The sequence below is a fragment of the Carassius gibelio genome, chromosome A18 (assembly GCF_023724105.1).
Source record: "Carassius gibelio isolate Cgi1373 ecotype wild population from Czech Republic chromosome A18, carGib1.2-hapl.c, whole genome shotgun sequence".
NCBI classification, from domain to species: domain Eukaryota; kingdom Metazoa; phylum Chordata; class Actinopteri; order Cypriniformes; family Cyprinidae; genus Carassius; species Carassius gibelio.
The window spans coordinates 14,474,829-14,490,489 of NC_068388.1; the positions used below are offsets into that span (position 1 = coordinate 14,474,829).

At 37.0% G+C, this 15,661-nt stretch overlaps 1 protein-coding gene across 5 annotated transcripts in view; it reads left to right on the forward strand.

Moving 5' to 3' along the window:
- Positions 1–15,661, forward strand: part of LOC127934018 (galactosylgalactosylxylosylprotein 3-beta-glucuronosyltransferase 1) — a 76,260-nt gene that overhangs the window by 54,192 nt on the left and 6,407 nt on the right. For 2 of the 5 annotated variants that reach the window (XM_052531178.1, XM_052531179.1), the window contains exons 3-7: positions 256–373; positions 5,385–5,527; positions 9,058–9,129; positions 9,221–9,729; positions 14,477–14,773. In XM_052531178.1, coding sequence (XP_052387138.1) covers positions 5,416–5,527; positions 9,058–9,129; positions 9,221–9,729; positions 14,477–14,773 — 990 coding nt within the window. In that variant the 5' untranslated portion in view covers positions 256–373; positions 5,385–5,415. Of the gene's footprint in view, positions 1–255; positions 374–1,723; positions 1,812–5,384; positions 5,528–9,057; positions 9,130–9,220; positions 9,730–14,476; positions 14,774–15,661 lie in introns of those variants that run through there. The other 3 variants (XM_052531181.1, XM_052531183.1, XM_052531180.1) reach the window with 3 other exon arrangements.

Below are 15,661 nucleotides of genomic sequence, written 5' to 3' on the forward strand. Positions count from 1 at the left end.
CTGAGATTAAAGGAGAGTGAGAGCAAACAAATGCCACTCCAAATGCAAATGGATTCATTTATCAGCATTGGATTGCTCTACTAGGTATTATATTGTGATTTGGGACCAAGAAACATTCATCACTGTAACAGGAGGTGGAAGACAGACAACAAAATAATGGTCTCATCAACTATACCTTGTGGTTGTCTTCTCTGAAATTAACAGACAGAAGCTGCAGTTTGTGCATCAAAGATGTCTGTCTTTTGTGTGTTTTAGGAACTTTGGACCGCAGCATGAGATGCTCTGGGAGCCAGCAGCATGGTGGATGACCTCCAGCATGCGGTCGTCACAGCTGGACCTCACGCTCGTGGCCATCCGTCTTTTGTAACTAAGGGTGAGAAGTTAACAATAATAATGTTAACAATAATAATAATGAATACTAATAACTTTATTTATGATAAAAAAAAAATTGGTATGTGAAGCTTTAAATATAATATTAAAAGTATGAGTAATAATAATAATTATATGCTTCACTTGCCAAATAAAACAACAAAAACTACATTATAAATAAACATGTTCGACTTCTCTACATCCAGAGGTGTAGACATCATTTCAGAAGTGAAGTGGACAGAGGTGACAAATGTAATAATACTTAGGTTTTATCTAATTGAACAGTTTTTATCTAATTGAACATGATAATAATAACAACAACAACAACTATTAAAAATGTATTCTCTCTTTTAATCGGCAATCAAATCAAAATCAAATTCACTGCTGGACAATAACCAATATTCTAGATATTTTGAATGACATAAAACTAATGACAATTTTATGATTTTAACTTCGTTTTCTTTTTTTTTTTCTTTTTTACAGAATAAGGCCGAAAATATATTTTATAGTTTTTGTACTGTAATAAATGATATGTCAATAAGGATGTTATCATTTATATCATTTATATACTTTATTTATTACCTGGGGATGACTTGAAAAACACACATACAATTGTCAATATCGTTTTCAATGTGTTTTCTTTACTACTAGGTTGCACTAACTCACTATTAACACTGAAACCCCTCCAGACACATAACGAAAAAGTCAGAACGTTTCTGCTTTTTATTCAGCTAAGCGATAGCTGTACGGTTTCCTGACACGTCAAAAGTTATTAGATACTATGACTTTCTGCGCGAGCGCGTCCTCCGGCTTCTACTAACGACGAGTGAAACATACGGCATGAGAGTGTTCAGCGCTCTATGTTCACATAGTTTTGGGTCTGATTAAAAAGCATTCCAAACGATGTGACTTTTGTCTCTTCGAATTTAAATATATATATATATATATATATATATATTTACGTTTTATAAAAGGTTTAACGGTAAAAACAATTGTCTTTACCTTGATTACAATCGCCATTCATCAAAACTGCTGGTCTAGCGATGGCGTTATTCGAGCGTGTTTTATGCTCTTGTTGGATATATTCCGTTTAGTCCTCCTGTGTCTTGACAGTTATTTGGGAGATGTGGTTTCCTACCCGAACAATAATAAAATATGGCCAAATAGGGACTAATTTGATTTTCTTAATGCTGTCCTGTGGTCCATTCATTTTTTTTTATACATTTATTTAAACTTCAAAACATACAAAACAGAAAGACATACCACATAACAAACGACTATCCCACATTACACCTTCATACAAAAAATCTTTTGTGGTCCATTCATTACGCACAGCTCTTTATGACATGTTGAGCGCTCATTGAGTGATTGAGGTGGCCAATCAAATCAAAGGCGGGCTTTACTGTTTGAATTCCTGTCACGCTCCGTTTGCCACGGTGAAGGTAAGATGTAGGTTTCGTAGCAAAACGTTTAACGATATACATTTTAAATGACTGACAGCAACATCCAGTGAAGCAAACTCCTACACTTTTATAATTTTTTGTGTGGTTTTTATTCCAAAATATGTACTATAATTTGCGAGACATGACGGAAAATATATATCTGGCCTCAAATTAATAATTTCTTCCCACGACTCATTTTATTCTCTAATTTTCGTTTAATCATGGCTTTGAAAATAATTCGTTCCCTCGTCTTCATCGTGGATTGGAGTGGAGACTGGTTTGCACATGACGTCATTGTTGTGGTGCAAAATGCAGCTGGAGGGCAGGAAGTTAATTATATATATATGTGTGTGTGTGTGTGTGTGTGTGTGTGTGTGTGTGTGTGAATGAATCGCTTGCAGACACTCAAATGTTTTGCGTTGTTGGTGATGAAATCAGAAAAAGCTAGAAACCACTAGTAGCTTTTCTCATGTATGGAAAAGGGGGCTAAAGGCAAGAATTTTACAGAAAAAGTTTCTCTTAAACTGCGTCTGCTTTCGGGAGGAGCCTGGTCGGATAATGCTCATGCGTGCAAATGGTTAATACTATATTAAGGTATCAATAAATAAATATATAAAAAGATACAGGGCTGCCAACTCTCATGCAATCACCAGGAGACTGAATGCATGCAATGCCAAACGCTACACGTAACGTTAGAAACTGTAAATAAGATATTTTATGTGCAGTTTAGTGCTTTATTTATTATGACGTTACATTGTAAGATTGCGATGAATTGAAGTGAATGAATGCTTTTTAGTGATTATATGGACGTGCTATTAGTTCACTTTCTAGGCTATAATCAGTCAATTAAGAATTTGAATAAAAGTTGTTTTATGTGCTGCTAACAGGACCAACGGCCACATGCCCTGTACATGCAGCAATTCAGGAGTGACATATCCCGCATCCCTCATATTATTTCAATTTTAAAATGCTTTGTTTACAATCAGAGTTAAATTTGTTGCTTAGCCTATATCCGCCTCGATGCCAGGCAAGTATTTACATTTAGTTGAAATATCGCTCCTCTTCATAACATTAGGATCACGTCCAACATATGTTGTGATTTTCTGTTGTACCTTCATCTTGTAATAGTGCTTAAACCAGTAGAGTACGGACTTTCCTCCATCTCATCCATTCTGCTTTTCCATCTGAATTTCGCGCGTCATCAGAATCACGTGATTGCAAACCTATTATAATAGTTTCTTACGTGACGTCCCACCCTTAAAGGAACGCCCACATGGAGGGCAAAACTGACCGCCGCTTTTTTTTTTTTTTTTTTTTTAGGTTTGCATTAATTAATAATGCTTTTACTGTCTATGTAATAATGTAGTAAGAAAGTGATATTTAAATGCCAAATTAAGGATACACTTTATTTTTAAATGTTTTCCATAGAAAACCATTATAAAGAAGACGCAGCACCATTTAGCGCATTGCGTTCATGTTCCGGGCTCATTTGCTTATTTGCATAAAGTCAAATAAAATTGAGTGCGTAATCAATAAGATGTGTACTGAATTTGATCTTTTTAATATAACCGTTTAAAAGGCACTTTAAGTGTTTTCACATCAAACGTTTTAGAATGACCCGCTGTTTTTAGTGATTGAAATATTGCGGTGGGTGATTATGGATTGCTAATGGCCAAACCATGCATTTTGTTCACACGTCAGTTTTTTATTCTTTTGAGAAGATGATCTAAATATTTTTTGGATTGGAACAGATAAAAAAAAAATCGTCAGGGTTATGCTCCAGTTCTATGGAAGTTTTGGCGTCCAGGTCTTCGAACCAGTCACTTGACTGAAAACTGTCAGTTAAAAAAAAAAAAAAAAAAAAAAAAACTATGTTTACATTTTCCTTCATAGCTCACAGACAACTTGAATGCACTATTCATCTTTTGATACAAGAAACAAATATAGGTGGACTAATTAATAATTCAGTTGATATCGTTTCACTAATAAAGACAATTTTATAATATAAAATTAAATGCAAGAAGTCAGAGTGTAGCCCCCTTGATAAGTCAAATTATTTTGGATGTCAGGCATCATATGCATTCAAAAAGCAAAAATCTGTTTCTATTTTTGCAGAAGACTAGGCGAAATTATCTAGTGGTAAGTAGATTTAAATGATTTAAAATATATTTTATTTTAATAATATATATATATATTCCAAATTCGTAATATTGTGTTGGTCCCCCATTTGCTGCAAAAACAGCCCTAAGTTGATGAGGCACAGACAGGTGTGCTGTGGTATCTGGCACCAAGATGTTAACAGCAGATCCTTAAAGTCCTGTAAGTTGCGAGGTGGAGCCTCTACGGATCTGACTTGCTTTGTTCAGCACATCACAGATAATCAATTGGATAGAGATCTGGGAAATTTGGGGGCCGAGTTAACACCTTAAACACATTGTTGTGGTTCTTAAATTATTCCTTAGCCATTTTTGCTTTATGGCAGGGCACATTGACACATGAGAATAGCATTTCCATGAAACAGTGTACATGGTCTGCAACAATGCTTAGGTAGGTGGTACGTGTCATAGTAACATCCACATGGATGGCAGGACCCTAGGTTTCCCAGCAGAACATTGCCCAAAGCATCACACTGCCTTCGCCCGCTTGCGTTCTTCCAATAGTGCATCCTGGTGCCATGTGTTTTCCAGCTAATTGACAAACACGCATCTAGCCATCTATGAGATGTAAAGGAAAATGTGATTCATCAGACCACGCCACCACGTTACATTGCTCAGTGGTCCACTTCTGATGCCCACTGTTGGCACTTTCAGTGGTGTACAGGGATCAGCATGGGCAACCTGATGAGGAAACAAATTTTTATAACGTGACCACATTTACTAAAACAAGACAACTGATTAATAGAATGAAGGAATTCATTCTTAATTTGTAGCAACAAGAAATATATAATTTTTTGTCTCTATGTCATCTGCGGGGCTCTGTAGTAACCGTGCATTACGATAAACGTGTGCATGTTGTGAATTAATCAACTTGCTTTCTTGGTAGTCTTTCAGTTAATTTGTCTTAATAAATAATTCATAAACAAGACATGGGTAAGTTGTTATCATCAGACCTAAACCAGGACGAGGTAAAACTTGTTGCTGTCACTCAAATGTGAAATGTCCTAAACAAAAAGACATTATTTCCTTTACAATGAATTCCATTTTCCCCCAAATTCCCTTTAATTCTGTCTTTTGTACAAGATGCCCATCATACAGAATCTTTTCACCTATAATTTGTTTTATGTCAGGGCTTTGAATTACTTTATCTATGATGTTTCTGTAATGTTTGGTGTGGTTATATTTTGAGGAAACCATGAAAAAGAGACCTAAGATCCTTCTTTGGTCACTAAACAAAGTAACCAGAGATCTGAGACTGACAGTTTAGTGGTTTATTATTTTACTTGGCCACATGGAGCTCAAATAAAAAAGTGATGATAGTCATTTTGATCAGATTTAAATTCCCTGACACTTATGAGGTTCCCATTTTTCCATTTATATAGTCTCTAGTGTCTGATTCTTCATTTCCCTCTCTTAGGTAATGACCAGACATAGAACCAATCCTGGAGATGCCGAAGAGAAGAGATATTCTTGCCATCGTGTTGATTGTGTTACCATGGACCCTCCTCATCACTGTGTGGCACCAAAGTGCAATTGCCCCCCTGTTTGCCATCCGAAAGGGTACCAGTCTCTCTTACACATTTAACATGTTTTCATTGCCAATTCTGTTATCAATCAAAAGTACAAATTTCTGCACCAAGTCAAGTCACCTTTATTCATATAGCACTTTAAACAAAATACATTGCGTCAAAGCAACTGAACAACATTCATTTGGAAAACAGTGTCTCAATAATGCAAAATGATAGTTAAAGGCAGTTCATCATTGACTTCAGTGATGTCATCTCTGTTCAGTTAAATAGTGTCTGTGCATTTATTTGCAATCAAGTCAACGATATCGCTGTAGATGAAGTGACCCGAACTAGGAAGCCAGAGGCGACAGCGGCAAGGAATCGAAACTCCATCGGTGACAGAATGGAGAAAAAATCCTTGGGAGAAACCAGGCTCAGTTGGGGGGCCAGTTCTCCTCTGACCAGACGAAACCAGTAGTTCAATTCCGGGCTGCAGCAAAGTCAGATTGTGCAGAAGAATCATCTGTTTCCTGTGGTCTTGTCCTGGTGGTCATCTGAGACAAGGTCTTTACAGGGGATCTGTATCTGGGGCAATAGAGGTCCTTTCTAGGTGCTGAGCCACCATCTGGTCTGGATACGTACTGGATCCAGGTGACTGCAGTGACCTCGGAATAAGAGAGAAACAGACTAATATTAGCGTAGATGTCATTCTTCTAATGATGTAGTAAGTACATCGGGTGTTATGGGAAGTGTTCCTGGTTTACCTAATTAATGCAGCCTAAAAATCTTTTATCGGATTTGGATATTAAAAGCATATTAGTATGTTATGTGGAAGCCAGGTTAATATAGATTTAAACTGCAAGAGGTGCTAAACCATTCATGGCTTTATAAGTAATAAGCAATATTTTAAAATCTATACGATGTTTGATAGGGAGCCAGTGCAGTGTTGACAGGACCGCGCTAATATGGTCATACTTCCTGGTTCTAGTAAGAACTCTTGCTGCTGCATTTTGGACTAGCTGTAGTTTGTTTACCAAGCGTGCAGAACAACCACACAATAAAGCATTACAATAATCTAACCTTGAGGTCATAAATGCATGGATTAACATTTCTGCATTTGACATTGAGAGCCTAATAACAAAGCCTAATACACCCTGATAAACTCAGCAAGTCTATTAATTTGAGCTCAAGGTCACGTTAGAAAGAAATATATAGCATAATATTATTCTCGGTGCAAAATGATCTTTAAAAGAGCTTTAAAAGGGTGTGGCTAAACAATATTTATCTTCTTACCACTTGTTTTCTTTCTAAGCAACCACAAAATCGTGAATTAACTAAATATACTCCGTCTTTCAGCACAGTGTGCTTTCATTTCATGTGACATAAAAAATAACTATAGATTGAATAACTATAGATATAGACATGTAGATTAACACAAATCCCAGTTTGTAACACATCAGATGAGTTTCAGTTAATGTGCCTTACTTTAAGAGTCCTCTGACTCCAATGAAATTACCCAACAGCTTCTCGTTTATTCAGCTGCAGATGATTTCTCCAATAAAATCACACTCTGAGGAGCATTTCTGTTGGGTTTAACTTCAAATTACTTGTTTGCATGTAATCAGCTATTTTAGCACTTACATAAAAACATAAACTGTTATTTTTGGGGTCAATCTAATGGCTTCATGACAATCCATTAGTCACTGACCACCTCTAGCTCAAACTACAGGGAAATACAATCCCCAGCATTTGAAGATCTATGCATCCATATGTACATGTCGATACAGTCAGCTTATGGAGAATGTATTCATAGAAGTTATCATGAAGCAATTAATGCGAGTTTGTATGATGCCTAGGAGTCAGTGAACATCTGGACTGTTAATGGAGTGTGTTATTCTAATGGTGCTAATATGTCTGAAGTGAGAGCAGGGCACTAATTGAACAGTGATAAAGATCTGATATGTGAGGTGCCACCACGATTCCTATCAGCAGGAATGTGCTTGAACTGCCCACACCATCATTTTGTGAAAATATTCTGAAAAAAAAAAAAAATTGGTAACACTAGAGCTGTGTGATTAATCAGAATAAAGTTTCAATTTCAGCTTCCACCGATTATGAAAAAAAATAATAATCAAGATAAAATGATTATTTTGCAACCATTCCGCCCCTTTCCAGCTGTGCGCTTCCACTCTTCCATAAAAGCTCATTACTTTCACCGAGAAACCATTGCAGTCAATAAACTGAAATGAAAGGTATGGGAATTTAGCTCCAACCCCAATTATACACACCTCAACCAGTAATTGAAAATCTTTGAATGGATTACTAGAAACTTTGAGGCAGGTGTGTTAGAGCAGATTGGAGCTAAACTCTGCAGGATGTTGGCCCTCCAGGAGTAGGTTTTTACACAACGGCCTAAACAAATGCCTACATTTAACCACTTCTCAATAATATACATTCCTGTAAATTTTGTTTGTGGTGGGTGTCTTAATTTGAATTTGCTGTATCTTTGAAGAGAACTGACTGACTGTCTTTAGAAAAGTTTTGATTGCATTTAAATTTTCATCTTACCTCTGTATAATGCCTATAATTAGTGTTTACAGTTACAGCACTGCTCATGTATGGGGTGACTGAGGTAACCTCTGTGTGTCTCTTTATCCATAACACCATATGTTTAATTTTATAAAAAATCAGTTCAGTATGTTGCCATAGACCACGGCTCTTTAATCCATGTTGGAGGTTCACAGACCTGCAGTTTAACACCAGATTTCTCCAGTACACCTGCCTGGGTGTTTCGAGAAGTTGCAAAGACCTTGATTAGCTGATGTTTAACACTGGAATTCAATTCTGCATGTCTTTGGACCTCATTGGAGACCTCTGCCATAGACATTAGAATTGTTTCAAAGCCACATTGCTGCATAAACCTTAGCTCTATTCTAATGTCAGATTTTTCTGAAACAGTTTCAACGGATTACATTTTTTATTTTTATTTTTAGATTCATTTAATGAGTATTAATGAGTATTATTATAGTTGATGTCCCCGTCTTGTCCAATAAAGACATACAAGGCCAATATATATAATTATTATTATTATTATTATTATTGAAAAATAATTATTGTAAGTATATCAAACCAATCAGGCCTCATTTCAAGTCTTTCAAGGCCAAGTGAATGCCTTATTTGTGATAAATCTGATCAGTATTCCCACCCAACAAAATGCTCAAATCACAGGAACAGTCATGAAACATTACTGCAGCTTAGATGCTAAGTACTTTTTCCAAGAATACTGTGAGTCGTATTGATATTACCGGTGCTATTATTAGCATTATTAACTTGTTTGGTGTGTTTTGATACTTTTTTATAAATATGCCAGAATATTCTCCAAAATGTCTCCTTTTCTGCCTCAAGTAAGAAAGTCATAGTTTTAGAAAGACATGAGAATGTTTCTTTTTGTCTGAACTATCCCATTAAGAATTCAAGAGCAGATCATGCAGAACATGTGCTTTATGGGTTTAAATCAGTGCCTTTAACCCTTGTGGAGTAACCGTATTATGATCTCACGGTTCCTGCTCTCACCCTCTCCAGTCTGTCACCATCTAGTAAAAGAGATCTTAATCATACCAGAGCGTCTAACCATCCACCGGCAACGGCTAGCAGGTACTCATCTAAGGTTTGTGGCATGTGTCAGACATAAAGAGAGCAGCCCCGGGGTCCGCTAATGTCTTAATTCTCTTTTTCTGTCTGGCAGATGACGGGACAGAGACTAGGCACGACACTGGACCAGCCACAGACTCAAAGGAATATTGCTCACAGGACAAGGACATAGTGGAGGTGGTCCGTACAGAATACGTGTACACAAGACCTCCTCCCTGGTCTGATGTATTGCCCACCATCCACGTCATCACTCCAACATACAGCCGCCCCGTGCAGAAGGCCGAGCTAACACGATTGGCTAACACCTTCCTCCATGTGCCCAACCTGCACTGGATTCTGGTCGAGGACTCTCAGAGGAGAACTCCACTGGTCACGAGGCTTCTGAGGGAAACGGGGCTGAATTACACACACCTCAATGTGGAGACCCCACGGAACTACAAGCTGCGAGGGGACACGAGAGATCCCAGGATTCCACGTGGCACCATGCAGAGAAACCTGGCTCTGAGATGGCTACGGGAGACTTTCAAATCCAACAGCAGCCAGGCAGGAATCGTCTACTTTGCTGATGACGATAATACATACAGCTTGGAGCTGTTTGAGGAGGTGAGTTAAGACTTGAGGCATAACAATCATCTCCATCTGAAATGATACATAAATTGTGTACTGTAACATTAATTAATGGGTGATGGTAAGTGACTGCACTTGTAAAGAGTTTAACTTCATTGATTGTTAAGTAATAAGCAATGTTTGAGCGCTTCAACTGCATGATCATGTGACTTCAGTCACTATTTCGTCACCGATTACTCACTCTTGTTATTCTGTGGAGAATACAAGAAGATATCATGAAGAATGTGTCAGCAGTTTTTGTCTATATGATAAATATCAATGGGACTCAAACCCCCAAAAAAGACATTAAACGTTGCATGAAAATAATCAAAACGACTCTACTGGTATTCCTAGTCTTTTGAAGCAAAATGGGTTCAATTCAATTTACAGATTGATATTTAATTAAATCAAAACATTGATCAATGCGCTGACATTACTCATATAGACAAAAAAGCTGAAGCATTCGTCAAAATATCTTATGTTTCACAGAAGAAAGAAAATCATGCAGGTATGACCAGGCTTAGAAAGTCACACAGGTTTGGAACAACATAATAAAACAAGAAAGTCAAACAAGTTTGTAAATAATGACATCATTTTTACATTTGTGTAACTATTACTTGGATCTTATAATGCTACAGGTCCATAAATACCTGTCAGGACTTGCATCACTTGAAACGCCTTTCAAATCCCCTACATTTTGATGCCCTGCTGTGAAAAGAAAAATCATTGATGGTGGGTGGTAAAAAATTAAATTAAATAAAAAATTAGGCACCTACTTCAGAAACACTAGCAACAGAAGACAAAAGCTGCCATTTCTGTTGATAATTGTGGGTTGTACAAATGTACAAGATTAGTATTCATACTTAAAATACTTTAAATCGCATGCTTCTTTCCATGGACGTTGTAAAATGCAGATTTTCAACTCACTCATTTTCCTTTGTTAGTCAGGTTTGGTCTTAAATAATATGCATATAGTACAATATTAATGTATAACATTTGTTTAGATTTAACACTGTTGATCTATGGAGTCATATGTTTCATTACATTTTAATTCTCTTATTAATTTTAATGTGGTAAACTCCTTCCTAACTCAAGCTTTCATTGAAGTTATTGGATCTTTTTTTATTGCATATTTATATTTTTAAATAAATTAGTTTGTGATCAAGCTATAATTAGCAGACCCTCACAGTACCAACGCAGATCCCCTATGGTCTGTGAACTTTGTTGATAATACATTGTTTAAATATGATTAATAATAATAATAATAATTATTAAGCTCTTATTTAAAAATGCTTAGACAGGCACTCTGAATGACAGGGTATATTTACAGATGCTGTATATGTTTTTTTTTCACCACTGTTCTCCTGGCTTACCTTTCCACTATTGACTTTGCAGTAAGTGCTCTGACCTCAAGGGACACAGGCCACTTCCCCCTCTCCTCTGTGACTACTTCGGCTTGACAGAATCACTTCAACGTCTATTCTGAATAATGAGTCATCTGTATGTACGTCTAGGTCAGGCTTCCTCCAAAAAAAATGTGGATGAGAAAAAAAATCAACTGTACAAAAATAAAGCAGAACATACAATGCAGTTATAAAAAGCATAGTGATGGGTGACTGAACAGAACCCAACAAAATGTTACATTATAGAAGACAATGCCACTACATCACTGTGATGCTTCCGAATGGTTCACAAATCACTGGAGTAGGTCAAACTAGTGGAAAGACTGAAATAATTACAAACTAAATGCACACAATGCAAACCATGATCTAAATGACATTCATTTGAATTAATTGCCCATGCATCGGACTCTTTGCTAGAATATAATTATAATTTTATAAAGACTCATTTCTAGTGCGTGACAAAGTAAAATATTATAAACCCCGATTTTATTTTGACACATAAATAATTGGCTTCTATGCTGTTACTGTATTGATGTCGATATAGATTATTTAAACATTTTATCTGTTAACCGTGGTATTTCTAGTAAAACAAAAAATAATAATAAAAATATAAGTAAATGTTAGATGTATACACCTAAAGAGAAATATTTTCAATCAATAAATGTATATTTACTGGTATAGTGCTTTTTACAATATAAAATATTCATATATAATATAAAAAAATGCTTTGAATTCGCATTAAGTTAATGCTGCTGACAGCCAGAAAACAAAATGCATTCTTCATATAATGTAGCACCCCCTTGTCCCTAACACTTGAAAACACCTGTGCTAATATAAACATAATATTATAATCTAGTTTGCTTGTTGAAAGTAAAATGTAAATGTTGTTCCATAACCCCGGGGACTGCATAAATGTCAGATAGAAAAAACTAAAACAATTTTAAATGAACTGCTTCTCAAGTTAAGTCCACTTCACAGCACCATCAATAGGTTCTCTCCTTTTCTTCCATTCAAAATTCAGCATGAAGCACTTTAATTGAGAGGCAAAAAGCAGAAAACATCCGCTCATTATGCTAAACTAGGGCAGCCTAGCTTCAGGAGCCCTCCCCAATGACAGCTAGTTTAGAAAAGATTAATGTCATCCTGAATCTGCAACGAGCATGCATCCTTTTTAACACTTTCCCCATTCCTGTTGTTTTTGTTTCCACCAACAGTTACAGAAAATGTCCATCTCTTTCATTAATGAAAAATGGCAGTGGCACAATATAATATTAGTCGCTGCGGAAGTAATCAGATTGAGGGTGACATTTCGGCCAGGACTGTTCTCTTAATTCCTGATATGGTGGGAAAGGTTCACAGTCAATTACTTGAGCTAGATTTGGATCAGTGTGGACAAGCAGTAACAGTTCAGTCAACAAAACCATCCTTTACATTTAGCTGAGTCTTAATCAGTTTATTTTTACAAACACAGTGAGCGAGTGGTTTTCGTAAATGAGAAAGAAGCCCAGTGTTCCTTTCCATTTACAGTCCTTTTGTGTTTTTTTGCAAAACCTTCCCCTGGATACAGTGGGCGATGCATTATGGGTATAAAGACAACTGCTTCACTCGCCCGCTCTAGCCTTCACTATTCATTAGGCAGTTTCCTTTTCTGATGTGGACCACTTGCGCTGGGCGGCACACACAAAGCATTTGGAGGAGTGTAGGGAGCGTTTGAAGCAGGAAGATTAAAGGAGAATCTGTCTCTCTTTCTCTTTCTCACATGTTCTCTGTCTTTCACTGTCTTGCTTCGGATTGCTATTCACCTCCCGTGACCTGCTCGGGATGAATCCTCCAGTTAAGATCTATTTGTTTGTAGGTCTGAGTCTCCACACTGTCCAAAACATGATCATAGTAGGGTCTAATCAGGCCTGTGCTGTCACTTTGAGGAAGAACACTATAAACAGCAGGTGAAATGATATGGACACGATGAAGGCATGATTGAAGATTTGTGACATGTTTGTACAGCAGGGCTAAAACCTCTGGGTCCAAGGCCCTTTTGATTTGATTTCAGTCCAAGACACAAAAAATAAACAAAATGCACCACGGCAACCTTCCTGAACAACTGTGCTTATGTCCCTAAATATGGTGGCATTTTTGATTCATGACATCAATTAATTAATTTAAAGGATCATGAAACCCCAGACTACATTTTTTGTGATATTTTAGCAGAGGTGTTTGTGTTGCACATCATAGAAGACAATGTTAGCATCCGGTAATTTTAGCTTCTGGAGAAAACTGGTTAATTTTAAGCTTTTTTACGCTATTTTCATTTAACGGGTTTAAAATCTACATTGTGTCAAAGTCACAAATTGTGACATGGCAACGGACTATAGTACATTGATGACGTGTCAGTGTTTATTAAACTATTCATGAAACTGCATGTTCTTATCCTATGAGAAGACATGGAGTTAATTGGTATTAACTAAAGTTCGGGGGAAGGGGCACGCCTCACCTGACTTCTAACAACCTCCATATATACCGGGCCACGCCACACCGCACTGCTAGTCCCGTTCTCTCGATCCCACCCTTCCTTCCCTTCTCATCCATTTAGCCAACCTTCTCCCACATTATATCTCTATCAGGTTATATCGGGGGGTCCTCATTGTCTGGCCTAAATATATGCTAGTGCCCTCTATTCAAGATGCCCTGATCAACCTGACCATCATCTCATTCCCTCAACCCCTTCATCCTCTTCCTACTCTTCCCCGGTTTCTTAGCTTGTGAAATCTTGCTTAATTATTCATAACAGCATGTGTTTCAGACTGAGAGATAACTAACGTTCATGGATCGAAGTAGAGTGTTTGTTTTTGCTTAGTAATAAGAGTTCAGCACAAATGCAATTCATTCACTTGGTGAGCATAACCGTTTTTACAGCTCTGTCACACAACCCATCAAAATATAAATGCCACAGAATAAGCCTTAAACGTTCTCAGAGGTGCAACAGTGTGTTCATATATATGTTTTTGATGCAGAGCGCAAATGGCTTTGAATGTATTTGTGTTTGTAATGCAAAATGAAACTGTCTGAAACCGGAGCTGTATATGTGTTGTCTGTCTCCCCTCTTCCCCCTCCTCTGCTCCACTGCACACCACACCCACTTTTTTAGCCGTTTTAAAACTGTGGTGAGAACTAACCAGGGATGAAATGGGACGGGGTTCATTACCCTTAAAACAAAAGTTTAACCAGGACAAGTAACACATTTAAAACTACCTTTTAAAAGTACGGTATGAATTACTAGTGTCACCTAGCAGAATTACTATTTTATTTGGGGATTAAAAAATACTCCTCTTTCTTTTCTGCAGATGCGATCGACTCGTAAAGTATCAGTGTGGCCTGTAGCATTTGTTGGAGGTTTACGATACGAGTCTCCAAAGGTCAATGCAGCAGGAAAAGTGTACGGGTGGAAAACAGTATTCGACCCTCACCGGCCCTTTGCCATTGACATGGCGGGGTTTGCGATCAACCTACGACTCATTCTGTTTAAGCCTCAGGCCTACTTCAAGTTACGAGGGGTGAAGGGAGGCTACCAGGAGAGCAGTCTTCTCAGAGAGCTGGTCACTCTCAGTGACCTGGAACCCAAAGCGGCCAACTGCACTAAGGTGAGGAAACATTGTTCTGACTATGCCATTAATAACTCCTCATTATGTCCTTCCGACCCATGTGCAGTTTTTCAAAATTGATCTTTTTATAAAAATAAAATCTCATTCATGCCTTTCTGGGCTTTTGCGGAACATCGGAAGTAGGCTAAATTCAGGGTGACAAAAAATTTAAATTAAATTATTTGGTTCCATAAAGCAAATTTAACATGGGCCTAGATCAAGCTTAGTCACTGTGGCAACTTATGTTGGAAAACTGACCTCTAAACAGGTTAACTGTCAGACAAAGTGGAGTTCCTCTAACTCTGACCAATAGGAACCCAATGATGATATTACCACTATATACATATACATACTGCCTATTTAAATTAAGTTTGCGGAACAGATCATTAGAACATATAAACATATATTTGCTCTTTAAAGCATTTAAAATAACTATATTAAAAGTTAAAATCAATGAATTCAAAATGAAAATAAATAATGAAGAAAATTGCTATATTTTAACTGCTCTAAGAAACTCAGACTAACTTATTTGAGCTTAGTAATATGTATTGTACTAGCTTACATTTGATTTATCTGTTACAATAGTCCATTTACAGTTACTGCTATCATAAAAATACAATCATATATATATATATATATATATATATATATATATATATGTGTGTGTGTGTGTATCTGTATGTCTGTAGGATTAAAATTCTACAAAAGATGTATTTAATGTCCAACCACAAATATTTAAGAAAAAATTATATTTTGCTTCTATACTATTGCGCTCTGTCTGTTTAGTGTGCATGTGTTCAGCAGCGCTCGTTCACTCGCGTCAGCTTCGCCCACTCCTGCCAGTAAAATGGATATGTTTGCATGACTTTTTGACATTTTCAGCTGAAA